Source organism: Apteryx rowi, unplaced genomic scaffold, assembly GCF_003343035.1.
Source record: "Apteryx rowi isolate R43461 unplaced genomic scaffold, aptRow1 scaffold_571, whole genome shotgun sequence".
Classification (NCBI taxonomy): Eukaryota; Metazoa; Chordata; class Aves; order Apterygiformes; family Apterygidae; genus Apteryx; species Apteryx rowi.
In genome coordinates this window covers 85401-104391 of record NW_020450840.1, presented here as the reverse complement: position 1 = coordinate 104391, position 18991 = coordinate 85401, and the positions used below count along the sequence as shown (strand labels likewise).

General features: G+C 45.2%; 1 protein-coding gene across 1 annotated transcript in view; it reads right to left on the bottom strand.

Annotated features, from left to right (window-relative positions):
* AIFM3 (apoptosis inducing factor, mitochondria associated 3) overlaps window positions 1-17688 on the bottom strand; it is a 56801-nt gene extending 39113 nt beyond the window's left edge. Inside the window, exons 1-2 of the mRNA XM_026082317.1 lie at window positions 17624-17688; window positions 3131-3344 (exon numbers count right to left, since the gene is read on the bottom strand). Of these exons, the coding sequence (XP_025938102.1) occupies window positions 3131-3344; window positions 17624-17654 (245 nt within the window). The 5' untranslated portion in view covers window positions 17655-17688. The remainder of the gene's footprint in view (window positions 1-3130; window positions 3345-17623) is intronic.
* Window positions 17689-18991: the final 1303 nt, after the last annotated feature.

The window sequence follows — 18991 nt, the reverse complement described above, 5'->3', positions numbered from 1 at the left end:
TATGCAAGCCATGAGCGCTGTACATAAATGTTAGGTCTCTAGGTCTCAGATGAATCAGACTCACTTTGCTTGTGCAACAGAGCACACTTGCTTATTTCTGTTTGGGTAACATGGTGACTCTATCTTGTCACCTGCACCCAGGCTACAGAGGTACTTCTTTCCACTGTCTCCTTCACTGCTGTGGAGGTGAGACCAGTGCTCAGCCTACGAGCTCACCTGCAACACCCAAACCTACCTTGAACAAGTCTTCAAGCATTTGCCTGCTTCACCTGCATGAATTATCCCACTACAGTAAAGGCAAATGCTTAAGCTCCTTGCTACCTCAGGCCAAAACAGCAGCACAGTTCATCAGACTTGCCCTTGGGAGACATTTTGTTCAAGTAAATTGCCCTGGAACCCCTATCCCTGAGCGATGCAGCTCTGCTCTCTCCCTGTGTAGGATACCTGGCACTTAGGCATCCTTCAGTCAGCACAATGTGAATAAACCACTACAAGTCCTACTGCATTCCTCAGTTGTGCAGTAATTCAGATAAAACCTGTGGTTCTCGTTAAATGACAACCACAACCTTATAGAAAGATAAGATAAGTGAAAGAGTTTACAACTTACCTAAGGAACTGCATGATCTGAGAGAGTCAAAAGCAAGACCTGGCACCTTGAAGGCAATACAAAGCAAGACACCTCATGACATGCTAATTCCAAAAGTGAGTGAGGCAGCGATTTATACTGAGGTGTTCCCAGCTGAGCTATTTACTCACTTGGGAAGTCGTCCTGTTGCCCCGCTCCATTCTCCACATGGGAAGCACCAGCTAAAACTCAGCTATAACCTGTGAAGGACATCTGCAAATGAGGTGAGGGAGCACTATACTTTCTTTGTGTATCTGACCCCAAAACACCCACACTGTGTTCTCCCCATCCCATTCCCTGCTAGCCTACTTGGAGACTTTCTGGGTATAGCAATGGCAAGAGTTTTCAATCCAGAATCTTTTACTGGTTCTGCAGAGACCATCCAAAAAGTTAGCAAGGGTGAGCAGAAAGAGTACCTTATGCTTGCAACTCCACTAGCACAACTTAGAGATGACTAAAACTATATATGGGGATGCCCGCACAACTGCTGTGCCCCATACACACCTGTGCTTCAACACAGTCCTTAAAAAAGCATCCCAGAAAATCTGAACTGCAGAACAAGAAGGGACTGGCGCTCCTCCAGTCTCGCCCACTGCTTGCACAAAACCACAGAATCTTCTTGCAGTTATCTCTCTTTTGAACTAGACTGAATCTATTAGAAAAAGAGCCAATCTCTATTTAGAAATGCCCACTGATGGAAAATCCACTGCAGTACTTGGTAAATTTTTCAGTGGTTAACTGCATACATGATTGCAGTGTGAACTCGTTTTCCAGACTGACTCCAGCTTCTAGCCCTTGCTTTAGCTTTTGCCTGCTAGACTGAGACGCTTTCTGTTATAGCCTTCTGGAGGTAGGTACTTACGTATTACAGTCAAATCACTCTTCATCTTCTCTGTGAACAGCAGCGTAGGCTAGGCTCTTTTAATCTTTTAATCTACTATACTGTCTGCTTTCCAGTCCATTAATAACTGAATGTATTTATCTAAGCCCTAATTTTCCAGCATCCTTCTTGCGCAGGGGCAACAAAGCAGAACACACTCTTTTAGTGACCAGGACCAAACACAAAGTCAGCAGAACCTCCTCCCAAGAAAACTTGATACCTCCTCATTGCAACGATCACAGAAGCCATTTGGCTACATCCTGACACTGGAAACTCAGTACAGCAGATTAACCATCAGGACTTGCACTATGCAATTAATATTTCCCAGGATAGTCTCCCCTTTTTGCTTCATTCCAGCTATGAGGCAATCCCAGTAAGTGCCTGTCCTCTTCCTGAGATAATGCTCCCCTGCCTTGGTATTGCTGCTCACTTGAACAGTAGATGGAGGGTTACCCGTCATTTCCCTCCCACAGCCCTGCGTCCGCTATGTTTTCCTTAAAGTTCACTGCATCTTTACTGACTCCTCACCTCAACCTCTCAGCCAGAGACTGTCATTCACCAATGCCAGCTGGACCACCAGTACTTCTCTCTGAGCTGCAGCAGAGATTTCAGAAAGTCAGCCAAATCTCATTCAAAGATTTAAACCAACAGAGAATCCAACACACCCCTATGCAGAACATTCTAATTCTAATTCCCATCATAATTAAAAATCATAGTTTATTCCTGGGTAAATTTATCTAACAAGACTGATTTATAGCCCCTGAAGCTCCTTAAATTTAGCACAAAGTAGCTTGTATTACATGGGGGATTCTAGAATATAGTTAAATGTAATAGTTTAATTTAAAGCAAATAGCTCCCAGAATCCTACTATTTCCCACACATCTGACATCAGTCAAAGCTCTTTGGAGCAAAAGGTTATTTCAAACTATGCTTTATTTCATGCAGTGACAGAGCCAGTTTGAATGTTAGATTAGATCAACGGAACTTGCTGTAGAAAAGGCACATCCACCCCAAGCAAAAACACTTGCCTGTAAAGCATAGTGACTGAGATATACATTTCTTAGACTTAAGAGAACGCTTAAATCAGGGCAGTGAAATTGTACACAGCAGAAGTGTGATTCCATTAGCAAAAGAATTGGAAAATTCCATTCTCAACTAACAAAGAAGTCGAAAGAAATGAGTTCAACTAGAAAAACAAGGCACAGAAGTACTCCACTGCAGTACATGATTTACTCCATCAGCTTGATGCATGGTTGTTCCGTTTATGCTGTTTTGTAAAGCTATTAAGTCTAGAACACTAAATTTAAAACCAATCAACAGGATTGTCTAAAGCAAGCTAAACAGAGTCTGTTGAGAAGTCATGCTACAGACCACCAAGTCTTTCTAAGAAGAGCCTCAGGGCAGACTGGGCAGTTTGCAAAAGAATAGCAGTCACTCTGGTATAAAACAGAAGTTGTCACTCATCCATTATGTTATTTCATTAATAGGAGAAAAAGAACAAAAATCATTTTACTAAATTAAATTATCATTTCCAGAAGTTGTAAAGAACAAGATAATGGGTACAGTTCGGGTTATAAGGCCACCAGAGTTTTTACAGATTTCCTGTAAAGATTTTAGGCACTTACTGTCCATTCTCAAGGTCCTTCACATGGCACACAGATGCTTCCACCACATCCTTTGGATTGTGGTAGGGATTGCTGGCAATGGGATGTTCCTCAAGATGATAATGCCGGGCAGTCCCATTGACTTTGTAAACAAGTGGACTGGCTTTCCCATTGGGTGACATCTCTTCCTTGCTTCTCTCCTTCTCAGGTATCACAACTTCAATTTTCACTTCAACTGCAGGAACAAACAGAAATCTTCACTAAAATGAAGCAGGAGATTTTGCTGTCATTCTGCCTCTCCTGACTTCCTTGAACTTCTAAAGGAGCTGACACATGCCATGAGAACTGACATTTTTGTTGGCTTGCTTGGGAAGCTAATACATTTAATCTCAAACTTGACTTGATTACAGAGTCCATTATCCCATTGTTCTTCCTCTATCATGCACCTTTGCATGCATAAAGTACATATTCTTGCAAGTAGGCATTAGTAACTGGTGGAAAACAATCCATCAGTCAAAACTCCTGTCTTTTTTAATGGAATATTGCTTTAGGCAGTCAAATGTGAGCAGTGCCTAGGCCTGTAGGGTTCAAACAGACTTCAAAAAATTCTTCTATTGCTTGCAAACAAAATTAACCAAAAGAGAAAGCCAAAACTGTATGGCAAGTGCTGTATACAGCTGCTTTGTTAGATGGAGATCAGTTAATAAGAARCTGATATTAGAAATGTTCAACATTATTACTATGTGAGGTTTTCAATTTAGAGTGAATTTTCAGCATGAAATGGGAGAAGCAAGAATTGTCTTGCTAGCCTGGAACGCTGCATGGAGAGCTGCCCCCACCTCCCTTCCCCATAGATTTTTCTCCTGTTATTGCTTCTCCCCAAAACACATCAGTTTGCTTAGGGTCCTCCTGAGCCTGCAGGTCACAGGTGCCTCAGGGACCTGCGAGTCAGGATCAGAGGACCCATCAGAATAGCTTGCATGTGGGCCAGGAAGAACAGAGGGTGAAGAGGAAACAGGCAGCACTGCAGGCAGAGAAGGGCAGCACCATCCTTGTCCTCATCACTAGGGCAAACAGGAAATTGCTGGGACAGCAGTGAGGAACTGTAAAGAAAGGGCTGGTGGGTGCCTCTCACATCAGCAGAGTCGTGGGGATGGAGGAGATAGGGCTGAGCAACATGATGATGACTAGGCCAGCACACATGGAGGACTCTGAATGCAGAGATAGCTGCTGTGGAAGTGCAGACACTCAGGAACACATGAGAGCTGCTGTGTGCCAGTGCAGCGGGACTCCTGACCTACTGCAAGAGGACACAGACAGCTGAAATTCCAGCATGCCAGTGCCCTACAAGTAGGACTGGCCAAAGGCAGCTGGCTCTAATCAGTGTTATCCACAGAAATTTGTTTCAAAATGGACCTTTCAAGGCTCTGCAGTACCTTTGCAGCTCTCTTCTCAACATGTCAGATCTGGCTTCCCACCCCAACACAGGCAATCTGTGCAGTAAGGAAGGAAATAGGTTAGAGATGGAAACCAGAGCCAGCGGGTCTCTGCCCTCTCACAGCTCCGTTGTCATGCTGCTTTGCTACACGTTGTGTCCAAGCTGCAACACCTAYGCAACAATCAGGGAGTCAGTGATGAAGCAACGTGGCCTCTTGAAATGGCACAGCCAATGATCTGCCCTTCTCTACTGCCACCAGTACAGTCATGCTCATAAACACAGGTTGTGCTGTGGGTCCTCCTCCTGGCCCTCATCCTTCTGACCTAAGCAGAGACCATGAGGGGAAGACACAAGGGTTGTTCCAGGCCACAGTAATAAAGACACACAGAAACAGTTCCTCTGTCTGGGAATCAAGTCATACTTGCAAAGCAGTAACAGAGTAAAGGGAATCCCTTTTACCTAACTAACAGTGCTTGGAGACTAGCAGGAGCAGAGAGAGGTGCTTCCATGACAGGGGGACTGCAGACTGCAGTGGGATGCACAACAAACATGAAGACACTTGAACTTRTGTTATATAAAGTAGGAGGAACTTCAGCTGCAGCAAGGGCAACTAAATAAAGGTCCTCAGGAGGTGAGAAACACAAATTAAGGGAATTCACTTGAGTATGCTGGATATAAGAACATGGGGGCTGAAGGGAGAAGATGGGGAAATGTCCAGGATGGAGCTGGGGGATCAGGCCTTGATGGCAGGGGACTTGGACAGTGAGTCCAAAGAGTCAAATCCTGCTTTAGAGGGGCACATGGACTGGAAAGAGGAACCCCCATTGTGATGGGGCCAGCTGGGGCAGAAAGGGGTMAGATTGACAGGGAAGCGCTGAACAGTCTGGGTCTGCTGGAGCATGCTCCCCTCTCCTGGCAAGAGAAGTGTGGTGAAGGCATCTCAGCCTCTGCTTGGGCAGCACTTCCCAAAGGATGGACATGCAGGAAATGCCACCACTAGCACTGCTAGAGCAGTGGACATCAAACCTTGCTGTGCACCTGCACTGGAGGGAAGCCTGAACCTACATCCCGAACCTCTCGTACAGTGCTGGATGGGAACAGACTGGATAAAGGACTATCAGAGGAAGCTGGTCCACATGAGATATCATCTCAGTTCTTGCAGAAGCTGGAAAACATGCATCAAATGAGGAGGCTATTTCATCACAAGAAAGGACAATCTCAGACTAATGGAAACTGCTCCAGAGACCCGGATTCTCTCCCACAGGGCTTCTATTTGAGGCTAATCAATTTACTTAAATGCAAATGTCCAGAATTGGTCATTAACGGTCCTGCTCATCAACCATTTCCTTGGAGACTGACTAGATACCCTGAGTCTGAGCATTGCCTGGGTGACCAAACACCATGGGAGCTGGGTGGACAGTAACACTACATGCCAGGGCCTCTGAGAAATCCAGATCTAGCATCTAAAACCAGGCATGCTAGATGACAATTTTGACTTTAAATACTATATTTTGGTCCACAGCTGTAAAACAAGGATAAAAGATCACTTTATCTCCCAGGGACCTCATGAAACTAAACCTATTAATATTTATAATAAACACCAGGGGAGTTTTATAGTGAGTCAGAAGATAATTGCCAAGAGCTTGAAGAAGCGTCCCAAGCAAATAGGATATTATTTAGCTTTGCCAGTCTTGTAAATGTCATGAACAGGAAAAGCTATACAGGAGATGATGAAAATTAAATCCCACAAAAGAAACAGGTTAAGGAAAGGCAAGGGGAAGGGAAAAGTGTGACCCAAAAGAGCATGAAGAGCCTTGCTCGCTGTGTTGCCACCTCAAGAGAAAGTCTCTAGGTATTTTCAGCTTTGCCTATTGCAGCACAACATTTATTTCAAGTCCTAAGATGCTAGTTCCTTGGAAAAGAATCAAGAGGACAATAAAAGCAAAGGACAGAGAAGAAAAGCCATTCATTTAGGACAGGAGAAAAGGAAGTGGCTAAGACAATCCAGCAGACAAGGCAATCCAGTAGTCACTTTAGAGAAAGAGAGTGGCAGGCTACAAGATCAGATAACTCACCCAGCCCAAGACAGATCTATGAATGGCCACTATGGCAGCAAACCCTTGAGCTAGCAAAGACAGGGAAGGATCTTTGGCTAGAGGACAGAAATGAAAACAGAAAACTGCAGCCCACTAGGGGAATGCCAGTGCATCCGTCCTTAATCTGAGTATGGAAGGCAACCTACAGGGACTGCTGGGGACACTGGGCAAAATTTCAATTAGCAGCAGCCACTATGTTTCACTATTGCATTTTTTTTTTGGACATTCTCCTTCCACAAACGGTATCAATATTTAACTGTTTCCTTAAACTAGTCATAGTCCTCCTCATCTTTAAGCTTTGTCCAGCAATAAGCACAATCTCTGCATAAACTGACATTCTTGACACTTTGTTCTGTGGAAACAGGGAGTATTTACACCAAGCATACTCCTCAGGAATGGGGGTACATGACCCCACTTTCTGCATAACCTAATTTGGGAACTGCTCACATATGRCATCAATGGGGAGAAATCTCCCCTGGCGGACGCTAGGTAATACTCACTTAGCAAGCAGCAAAAGGAGCATGCAAACTGTTCATAGCTCAGAGTGCACCCCATCCCTGCTCTTAGGCCTCCACCTTTGAGAGCTGCCTAATGAAGCAGAATGGAGAGGCGTTCAGGCACATCCTTCAAGATGTGCAGCCCAACACACCAGTCAAGCTCCCCAAAGTGAGAGCTCCCAACACCCAGAAAACATCGACACTGAGAAGACTGGGAGAGAGATGAGGTGAACCACAGAACAGCGTGCTATTTCTCCTGAGCCAAGGCTGACRCATTGCTCTAGGATTATCTTGTCTTCTGGCGCAGCTAGATGAAGATTCACTGCTGACAGTGCATTTTGATATGGGCATGCCTGCCTCCCAAAATATTGCAGATGACTCGAGGGAAAGCAGAATGGCAGTGGAAAGCAATTAAGGCCAAAAGGTCAAACTGTAAACCAAGGCAGACAGCAGGGAGGAGATCTAAGAAATGAACCCCTTGTCAGAGAGGTGGCACAAGATAGAGCATTTGGAGTAGGACACTGTGAGGGTGTGACACCCTACAGGTCAGCCTGGGAGGAGGAGGACACCTGGGAGGAGGTCAGCCTGGGAGGAGGAGGACGCCTGGGAGAGGATGGGGAGTTTTCCTCCATGGGAGTTCCCCATCATCCTGGTCAGGGGAGCTATGACAAGAATGACAAACATAAGAGGGTGGAAAGGGAAAGAAATGAGTAGTTGGTCGGTACAAAATAAAGGTACCAAAACCAACATTAAATTAGGGCACCAAAGACTGTGAGGAGAAGACARCATTCCACTGATTGCTGGCAAACTGGCCCACCAAACATGCTTTCTTTTTAGTAGAGCCAAGAGCAAATCCACACATCTAGCAAGGAAATAGTAGGGCAAAACAACAGAGCCAGGGGCCAGATCAATGCCTGCCTCTGGATAGGAGTCAGAGAGCTGAGTGGACAAATCCTTTACCATACATTCTCAGTGCACTGTCAAACCGGCTAAGGGAATCCCAGCTGCACAAATAGGGTGGTAGTGAGGGGGAGCAGGGAAAGGACTTTTACATCAGCACCTGGCATTAACAAGACTGATGCAAAAAGGCTTTGGCCAGATCTAGTGCCCAAAGCAGCCAGAGTATTGAAAAGCGAATACAAAAAAAGGCAATAAAAATGAATGCCGGGCAAAATGCCTTGAGGTAAAGGACTTAAAGTTTTGCAAGGAACGACAGTTAGTTCCAAAAGCAAATACTCAAAGTGACAGGSAGGTTTGGGGGGCAAGGGCAGGAAAGGTGGAAAGACCAAGGGACCATTTCTACAGGCAGGGGAGACCAGAATATGCTCCTGTGAACATGAACATGGAACAGGCACTAACAACAATGACATTTTGATGAGAGCCGAGGGAAGGTATTGCTATGGGAGCTGAGGATAAGGTAAACATGGGATGACTGGGACTGATGGAGAGAAACTAGAAAACCACAAGTTTATGAAGGGAAAGAAAGCCCGGGGAATGGGAGCTGTTAGAAGATTTTGTTCATTTTCTCTTGATTCAAAAGCTAAGAAGAGGAGAAGGCTGGAAATATTACCATGCTGATAATGGTGCCAATTAACGAGTGGACTGCAGGTACAAGACAAACTGAGGAAAACAGATATTTTTCTCAGCAAGGAAGATGTCAGACCCAAAACAAGAGAGAACAAGCAAGTGGAGGAAATCAGCAAGGTCTGGAAAGATGCTCCAGACACATTCATGAGGTTGGAGCCCAGGACTGGGGCTGGCAGCAGGGCAGGTTGTTGGGGAGTCTAACTTGGGCGCCAGCATAGAAGGGCACCAAGTCCAGGAGAAGAAGTGAGGTCCTGCCCACCACGGACAGGACAGCCATGGCAGGAGAGCAGCAGCAGCCACAGGCAGGCTTGACACTGGTGAAAGTCTAGTGGGATGACATAGCTGAGCAGCTCTTAGGGAAAACAAATCTGAGGCAGTGGCAAGTTTGGGGACTAGATCCTGGTGTTCACAGAAGAAAGGGATAGTTAGTTAATCCAAATGGATTTCCATCTACGTGGAAACAAAGCTGAGGATGACAGTCATATATTCACTTTGGGATGCAGGGAGTAGTAGCACCAACAAGTGACCTGCGGGGTCTCCTCCTTGATAGGACCATGCATGGCCAGATCAGACTGACTGTGCCCTCAACAGGAGTGAAAAAATACAAGACTTTATCAGGGAGATGACTGASCAGGGGAGAATACAGCCCAAGGGAGCACAGCACGGCAATGGGTAGCCAGAAAAGTCTGCCATGCCTGCACGCCCTTGCAGGTGCTAATGCTACATACAAGGCATACATATTTATATATATTTATATATAAACACACACATACACACACAAGGCCATATGCATATATGTAGCCATGCTACTTATATGGCCATAGTCATCAAAAGGCATAGGCAAGATAAGGCTTGTAGCCAAGGTGGTTTCTTCTATCAGATCAGGTGGTCAAATTGAAATCATCAGACCTGCCTTGGAGCACAGAAGCCTTCCTCAGCCAGGTCCAAAGACTTTATAGCTTTTCGAGCTATTCCAGTCGGCCTAATAAAAGATATTATGTCTACCTACAAAACCTGTCTCAGATGGCGATAGAGTGAAAGCATCCACCAATACTGGAAGACACTGTTCTTCCAATCTGATCTCTGTCTTTCTGCTTAAGGGTCTGTAGCTGGTTAGCCCTTACTTCCCTTTAAATTCAATGTTTCCATCCTGAAGGAAGCATATTTTTCCGACAACTTAGTGGGAGTACCTGATTTTTCGGTTACTCCACCATTAAAGAGGGTAAGGGGCTAAACTCTGCTGCCTGCTCAAGGAGTCCAACTCCAGCCTCAGAGCACCAGGGTCTTGGGAAAAGAGGAAGCGTGTGGTGCCAGCAATGAGCCGGTGGTTTGCAGCACAATGCGGCCACCTCTTTCTGAGCAGATTTTCTGCAGCCGCCGCCGTGTGTGCAGTTTGCCTTTCCTTTAGGGGCTGTGTGGGCACTGCCCCCATGGGGTCAGGGCTCCCCTTCAAGCTGGCTATCTCCTGCCTCAGCAGGGCTATGCAGCATTTCTGAGGACGCACAGCAGGTCTCCTATTTAAGAAAAATTTGCTTTTTCTCTTTCAATTAACTGGAAACAGTTGTTTGTCTCAAAAGGTCTGTGAGTTTCTAGTTTCTGTGCTTTTCCATCACAGGAACATGGGATCACTCACTGCCATTGCAGCTAACAAAGCTGCAAGAAGCAGAGGAAACACTTCAGCCCACAGCACGTCGCCTGGCTGTGGAATTTGCTGCCATGAGAGGTCAGAGCCTAATGCTGTAATTTGCTTTAAAAACAGATTTCGCTTGACAATAACATTTTTAATCATGCCTGATTAGACTGGATGAATCAAACCTCCTGGGCATCTATTACTCCTGTAGGGCCACAGAAGCAACTTCGTCTCCTTGACAGCCTGGCAGTGTGTGAGAAGGGACTACTTTTTGCTGAAGTACCAAATCCTAGCAATCAAGCAGAGGCAGGATACAGSCCAGATGCTCTGATGGATGGCTCTAGTAAAGCAATTTTCTGTGTACCCATGCTGAACCAATGGAAGACACAGAAAATGTGAATTTCTGTTGCATTATTGTATCTGACAGCTGCAGCAGTTATTGCAAACAAATATGCCCAGCTCTACACATTTTAAAAAATCTTTGCTGCGAGCAAATTTCTTCCTAGAGCTCTACAGAAGCTTCAGTGATGCAACACAGCTCTCAGCGGGTGACCAGCAAAGAGACTGTTTTTCATAAGCAATGTTTTCCTAAAACATTTGGAAAAGCAGGCATGGATTTTCCAGGACAGAATTATGAAATATAATCAACATCAATTTATGTCTTTTCCAGTCAAAGAAACAGGCGAATCATTTATGATTACATATTTGATCAGTGAACTATCTGAAGATAATGCGGTTGCATTTCCTTAAGGCTAACAACTGATTATGCATAATAGGTGAGACTGGGGTTGTTAGAAATCCAGCATGGAAACAATACATCTTGGTTTGCATGAAAATGAAGTGCCCTTGAGTAGTRCCTTCATCTGAGCCTGCCCAGAGCAACAAGATGTCACCAAGTCAGGCAGTGGAATCCTGTTACAGGAGATCACTGCACTGGAAGAGACCAGGCTGGGACTGGCAAACTACAAAAAACTACAAGCCCTAGTAATGCCATTAATGCTGGTAAATTCGTTGTGCGTGGAATAAACACCCAAGCCTGTCACTTGGGCTGTTTTCTCAACAGTTTTCAAACTACACTTGAATCAAGCAAGCAGAGGACCCAGAGAGCTTGGTAATCCATGGGTGTATGATCCTCCATGGACAAAGATGGAAGTTTAGCTTCCCCTCAGAAGAATATATGCAAAAAAGCAACACCCATCTGGCCACGTGGTATGTTACAGCATTCACAAGCACTGGTTCATTACTCAGTGAGAGCGATGACTGACATACCACCCAGCTTTGAAATAAAYGTCCCTCGGAAAAGAAAAAAAAAAAGCATGAAGTCCTGTCCCTCCRTCCGATTTCAGGCCCCACGCTTCACCCCTTGTGTCCGTGCATGGCTGCTCCGACTCCCCTCTCCCCTCCCCTTTATCACCATCCGAGGCTCCTGTCCCCACTCAGTGCCTTCTCGCCTCCGTGCCACCAGCACTGCCCTCCCCAGCGCTCCCCTGCCTCCTCCGCCTCCTTCTCCTCCCCGGGTTCAGCCTGCGGCCCAGCGTGGGGTGGCTCCCTGGCCAAAGACCTGCATTCCCATGTGCTGATCCCTTCTGGAATCCAGGGCTCAGCAGCACCTGATTTTATCCAGGAAACTGGCTCTATTTTGATCAGAGAAAATGACACTTGCATGAAAGACATTTATAAAAACAAGTTTAACTTTTGAAGTCACCTGGCACTACGCAGCTGCGCTCAACCTGCTCCATCCTTTTGTCGGTCTTTTAAAAAGCTGCTAAAAGAGATTCCACAGCTTAAAAAGTGAATTGTTTGGGAAGTGTTAGGCACATGCATATAAATCTGTTGCTGTCTGTGTGGTGGTTGACTCCTCCTGGACCAGCCACAGGCACTGCTGTAACACAGCTTGAGATCCTCAGAAGTGGGAATGAAGATGATGGTTATCTTTCAGGGCAGAGCAACTGCTATTCTGCGTGTGTGTGTGTGTGTGTGTGTGTGTGTGTATGTATGTATGTGTGTGCATATGTGTGCATTTAGGTATATACATATATAGGAAGCACATTAGCAGCAGGCCAGGGCTGGAAGTATTTTATCAGAATTTACAAAAGAGTAGATGAAACAGGTTGAGTTATTTTATTTGCGGATGCTAATACTGCATATCAACGTATATCTCATGCAGTACTGCCAACTCTTAGCGTTTGAAAATCCTGAATCAGGTCTCTAAAATCATAGAATTGCCTAAAATGTGAACATTTGTCAAGACTATACATTRTGAGCTTTTTTTCGGGGGGAGGGAAGCTCCCAGATTTTAAGTCTTTAGGCCTGAGAGCACTAGTGGGACACCTATGCACATATCCAGAAACCTCATCCCAGCACTGGGCAGCCCCTTTCATATCACAATTGACTGTTTTTTTTGCTTTAACACTGCAAACATGATGTTTTCATGTGTTTTCTCCTACAGCCAGTAGTCATTAAAACCTAGGAGCTAGTCATTAATACTCCATTATACCTCAAGTAAATTAATTCATTCTTAAACGTTATTCCTAAGAGATTCTTAAATCTCTTGCCTGGGACAATTCAAAGCCTCCTTGCCCACTTTTAGCCAGGTACCTGAGCCATAAGGTTGCAAGCTGCAATAACCTAGTGAGTGGGAGAAGCTGTGARCGACCACCCGCTGCACTGGCAGCACGGGGAGCCTGATGCCCCAGCCTAGTGGTTAGGGATGTTCACTGAGAGAAAGGCATCCGGGCRCCCAGCCCTGCTCCAGGGACTTTCATGCTTTGTATTCAAGAACTGTTTCATGTGAAATTCATAACTCCAGCCCCGGGAAGCATCTGAGCCAACCAAAAAAAAAAAATCAAAGAAGACTCAATTACTTCTACGAGGAAGATATGACATTCTGATCAAATATCTGGATACTAATGGATCACAAATGCTAATGCTAGATCTTGAATTTTTGGAACTAAATTGCCCTGTGCTGGCTCATTGCCCTGTTCACATCACCTCCTTGGCCTGGCAGCTTTTGCCCTCTCCCTTTTATAATTGTCCTTGTGGCTTCCACGCTGCACCTTCTCCCTAGCTCAGTTTGTGCAGTTTGTGGGCAGCTGACAGCCTGTGTAAAGAAAAGGGTGCTGGAGAGCAAGAGGAAGAGGAGTTGATGAAAATAGGGGGAAATATTGGAATCAACCCATAGCAATGCAGTGTAAAGTGGAGGGGATGGCTTGGCTGGGCTGGGTTGCATTGCAGAGCTAAGGTTAGTATTTTAAAAAATTAAGGCAATTAAGGGACCCAGGACTTCCACAGCACAGGATCAGATGTGTGGTGGTGTTCAACGCCCTGCTAGAGGTTAAACTTAAACTATAGATATCAGGAGATTTAAAATATAATACTTAAAATGTGAAAACAATGAAAATACTAAGTTAATATGGCTATGCCGTGGAAGACAGTATTGACAGGAGCCAGCCAAGGGAGCTGGCTTGTGTGTGGGCTGGGTGAGACGAGAATGCCTGCCCTGAGASAGGAGGGAGGAGTTCAGCTGAAGGACAGGAAAGCTTCCATGTCTGGTGTACCAAACCACAAAATCATGTGATGCAYGAGAAGCTGCTGCTTACAATGAGCAGGTACCGAGCAAATGAGCACCAGACAGCAAGAAACAACCTTTTATCAAAAGCAGCTTCTAAAATGCTAACTGCTTGGTGAAGTGGGAGGAGGTAAACTGAAAAATTGTTGAGGGTAGATTAAGGTGCAAGGAATAGCAGGGGATGAGAGGATAAAGAGAGAGAAACCCCAGTGTATTCCAACATAATTTTATTTACTGCACCCAGCATAGAATAAAATTGTCACTGTGGGCCATGTTTGGGATCTCTCCCTTTCCCCTGCCAGAATTGCACTTTCCAGACATCTTCCAGGCTCACCCAAGGTGCATGGCCCACCAGAGATCCCTCGGTAGTCCCATAACGTTCCTTATCTTTAATTAGTTACACTGACACTGAAAATCTAGATGACAACTACTTTTAGCGGCCTGAAAGAGACTCAGAACCATTTCTATTAAAAATGGTAAAGTTAATGACAAAACCTAGAGGTCAAATGTGCCTGGTTCTATCCTGTCTTTCCAGATGCCAATTTCAGCAAAAACCACACTCATAAAAAACAGGATGTGGAGCGCTGAAGGGTCTGCCAACCCAGTCGTGACTGTGCTTGTGGAGCAAAGCTCAGAAGGACTCACAGTGCACAATGCCTCCTCAGGCATCATATAACACTGAGGAACAAGACCCACGTTCCCTGCTCGGAGCCAAACGCATTCTCTGTGCTATGACAAAACTCTTATTCRGATCAGCCATACTGTCCATAGACCACTGTCTACCCTACCCAATGGTCAAACTCTAAGCCTAGGGAAAAGTGCACAGAAAAATAATTAAATACATTCTACAAGCCTTTCTTCTAATTCTGGTGTTTAGACTGCATTCCGGTAGACCATAACTCTCCATTTCCTCACTTTCCAAGGTTGGAATTTCACCAAACTTTACATTCCRGAAGGATAACAGATGCCACAGACAACTTTAACTACACTATAATGAGGACTTTTGGTGATGAATAATCTGTGAACTTCCCTGAACAACCTCTAGAACAAAGGTCAATATTGGAAGGAGTTGCAGAAAAGCCAACAAGCAATCATGGCAGCTAACACAGAATAGTCTTCTATGCAGGTGTTGGTGCACGATGATCCCCTTTGCCTATAATCTTGCCTTGTGATGCCTCTCCTGTTGGAGTGGGAGCTGTGATCTCACACAGATTGCCAGATGGCAATGTGAAGTTCATTACATATGCATCATGCACCCTGACAAAAACGGAAAAATTATGCAAAGATTGAGAAGGAGGCCTTCAGAATAGTGCTTGGACTCGTGATTGCACCACMAGAGAGAACAAAAGATGACTCCAGTACTTGAACATAACATTTTAACTAAACACTTAAATATCAGGATAGGGTTGGGTTCTGCAGCAATATTCACACTTGTACTGGTTATCTGTTCAGCAAAAGGTCCTTCTAGAATATAGTAATATGTGTGTAATTTTGAGGTTATCTTGAGAAATGCTGAGGGTATTCAGAAAGACTGAGAGTCTCTCTTGGAACAACAAGATGGGAGCAGATAAGAACCTCACATACATCTTTCAAAAGTATCTGAATAAGTTAAATCCTATCGACTTCAGGATGGTATCTACAATATTCCCTTCATGTCAAAACATTACTGATAGAGAAGATAGCTCCATTTGGTCCCCTGCCTGGCCTGCTTCTCATTTTCACAGGGGATAGCTGGATTTTTAGAAATAGGAATGTCGACTAGCTAGCCTTACATTCACTGTTCCTGCAAGAAATGTGAACAGCAAATATTATAAAAAGTTTGTGAAACCTCTTGGCCAAAACAGGCAGTAGCTGCAAATGTATCTCTGTTTATCTTATTGCATTTGGAGGTTTTATAATCACTGAGATGAAGCATTTCCAGTCAGTGGTGTGCAAACAAGGGGCTGGGGAAAGGCTTGTCAAAAGCTTTTGAAAAGCGCTAAAAACAGAGTTACAGAAAGAGTGTTACATTACAGTAGGGCATTTTCGATCATTTGCCCTGCTATGCAAATACAGCTCTACATGAAAATATGCACTACAGGAAATATGCCTGCAGAGCTCTTATTCCTGCATTGGTCTAAGATAAAACAGAATTTTGCTGATGGTATACAAAATAAAAAGGAACTGCCAGCAGAGTTTGTTACAGGTTTAGTCAGTGATGACATTTATTCCTGGATGTGTTTTCACTCCTTAAATATTTCAAGTAAGGACATAAAACAGTGTGGCTTTTCCATAAAAACTTACAGTTCAGCTCTGAATCTGAAAACATATATTTGACTACAGTATCCAATGCTATAGTATCTGGGCACTATAATGACCAGTAAAACACCAGTAAAATAATCACAGTATAGATGAATCGCAGAAGCCAAATTTTCTTTTTCTCTTTGTGTCTCAGAAACCACCCGCCACYGTCTCCAAGACAAATTATACGCCAGTGCCTTGCAGAGCAGGGGCAGTGGAGCAGASGACTCCATTTAGTGGATACTTGGTGGCTTGCAAACCTGACCTGTATTGCTCCACCAAACTTTCTGAGTCTTTCACCCCGTCCCTCAGCTCCCAAGCACACATCCCGAGAGGACGATCACAGAACAGGAGCAGGGAGCCCATACAGCAGAGCTGCAGAAGGGGAATGTCCACAGAATACTGCAGGAGTTTGCAGAAACAGAGGAACTATCCTTGAGGTCCAGGTGCCTAAGGCTAATTTACATGCCAGAGGTAACATGCATGGACAAACTTCCTGTGTACTGCTGCTAAAGAAAATAAAATTCACAGAACACAGCACCATTCACAGAACCTAGCACTGGCCTAGGCTATAGTGATTGAGAAAACAACAAGAAATCAAGTAGATGCTCTTGCTCCCTTCCAAAAGAGGCAAAATTCAGGGCTTGTCAGTGACTGGCAAAGTCACAGCATCAAGAAAGGTTCTTGACAAAGAGTCACAAGCATCTATACTAGGACAGATATCACACAAACTCACCCCAAGACATGAAGGGACCAGTTGTGTCCCCATGAACTGCGGGGAGGCAGAAAGTGGCACCCAAAAGGAAGCACAGAAGCAGGATAGGTCATTAAGTGGATCGAGACACAGGCCAGGAGCTGTACGAGAGGTAGAGGAGGCTCAGGCATGGGAGGGAGTGCAGTAGATGTTGTGGGAAGGCTAGGGAAGATCACACAATACTTGTTTGGATGGGGTCACAAAGCAGCTGAAAAGCAGTTCATGGCCATCACAGCAGATGAGACAGTGAGGACTAATTAAGTGGGAAACATTCCTATAATTTTGGATTTGTCTTTGAGCTCAGAACAGCTTTGGACAGAATGCTTGCCCTTGACTCATACCATGACTGACTCCCTGCTCAGCTTTCTTTCCTCCATCATTCACTTCAACTCCATCCTTCCATCATTCACTACAACTCCAGTTCACTGTATCTCAGAGCCTCCCCCAAAAGCACTGCTAAAGCTTTTGCACGATTCCTTGCAAGTGAGTGAACCTGCAAAGGAATTCTGGGGGGATTAACAGGTCCGTAATCCTCCCCGCAGGAGCAGAGAATTAACATTCTCCAAAGCTGGCTCCTGTGGAGACTGCCGCATGGCTGACCTACTTTATTCTGCAGCTGCAGAGGCTGCCATGTGACAGGAGCAGAGGGCTGAAGAGCAGTCACCTGGTTTGGGCTTGGAGAAGCATCCTCCCATGGCGAGCCAAGCAGCCAGAGCGGTGCACCAGGAACAAGGGGCAAGGCAAAGACAGGCTGCAGCCCACGTGCCGGCCAGGAGATGCAGTGGGGCACAGGCTGAGCAAGCAGGTCAGCAAGGGTGCAGGCACATCCTCTCATGATAAACTGCCAGCTCATGCCATCCTGAATTTCAGTCTTCCATCACAACCTGTATGGGATAGAAAAGCTCCATGAGAATTCACATCTGCAATAAATCTGTGTATTACAAAGAGGATAGAGAAACCCAGCAACCCAGCTGTTGTTTCTCCAAACAGCTGCACACATGAGCTTAGGAATACAAGCACTTAAGTTGCAGGAAACACAGGGGCAAGTTATACTGAACTCACAGTATCACAGAATAGTTGGGGTTGGCAGAGACCTCTGGAGATCATCTGRTCTAACTCCCCTGCTCAAGCAGGGTTAGCTAGAGCAGGTTGCCCAGCACCATGTCCAAGGACAGAGACTCCACAACTTCAGGACCTCCAGGTCCTTCTCTGCAAAGCTGCTTTCCAGCTGGTTGGCTTCCAGCACGTACTGGTGCATGAGGTTATTCCTCCCCAGGTGCAGGACTTTGCACTTCCCTTTGCTGAACTTCATGAGATTCCTCTCTGCCTATTTCCCCAGCCTGTTGAGGTCCCTCTGAATAGCAGCACAACCATCTGGTGCATCAGTCACTCCTCCTCAAATGTCTCCAACTCAAAGTCTACAAATATCAGGCATCTGTTTGCAAATTATTTAATTCACTGGGACCTGGAGCCCTCAATTTCAAGAGAAATGCTCATTCTCACACTATGGAATTAGTTTCTCTCATACAATTTCTGCCTGTATCTGTCCCACAGTCTGACATGAGCATGAGTTGTGGTTCCAAGTGATCATACCCCAGCAGTTAAAGCCTCATGGTAYGGTTTTCAAAGGAGCCTGGGGAGGCATCACCCTTGCTTTCCAAGAGAGGTAGGTTTCAACCTACCAAAGTGATTGGGAACATGCCTTTTGGAGCAACTTTTCCAGACACAACCAGGTCAGCAGCTTGCTTGTAACCTTGCTAGAGAAACAGCATCTAACTTTACTTTAGGAAACACTTTCACAGAATCACACACTCACTGAATGGTTGAGGTTGGAAGAGACCCCTGGACATCACATAGTCCAACCCCCCTGCTTAAGCACGGTCACTTAAAGCAGGCAGCTCAGGACCATGTCCAGGCAGCTTTTGAACATCTCCAGGGATGGAGATTTCACAACCTCTCTGAGCAACCTGTTCCAATGTTCATCTACCATCACAATGAAGAAGTGTTTTCTTGTGTTCAAGTGGAATTTCCT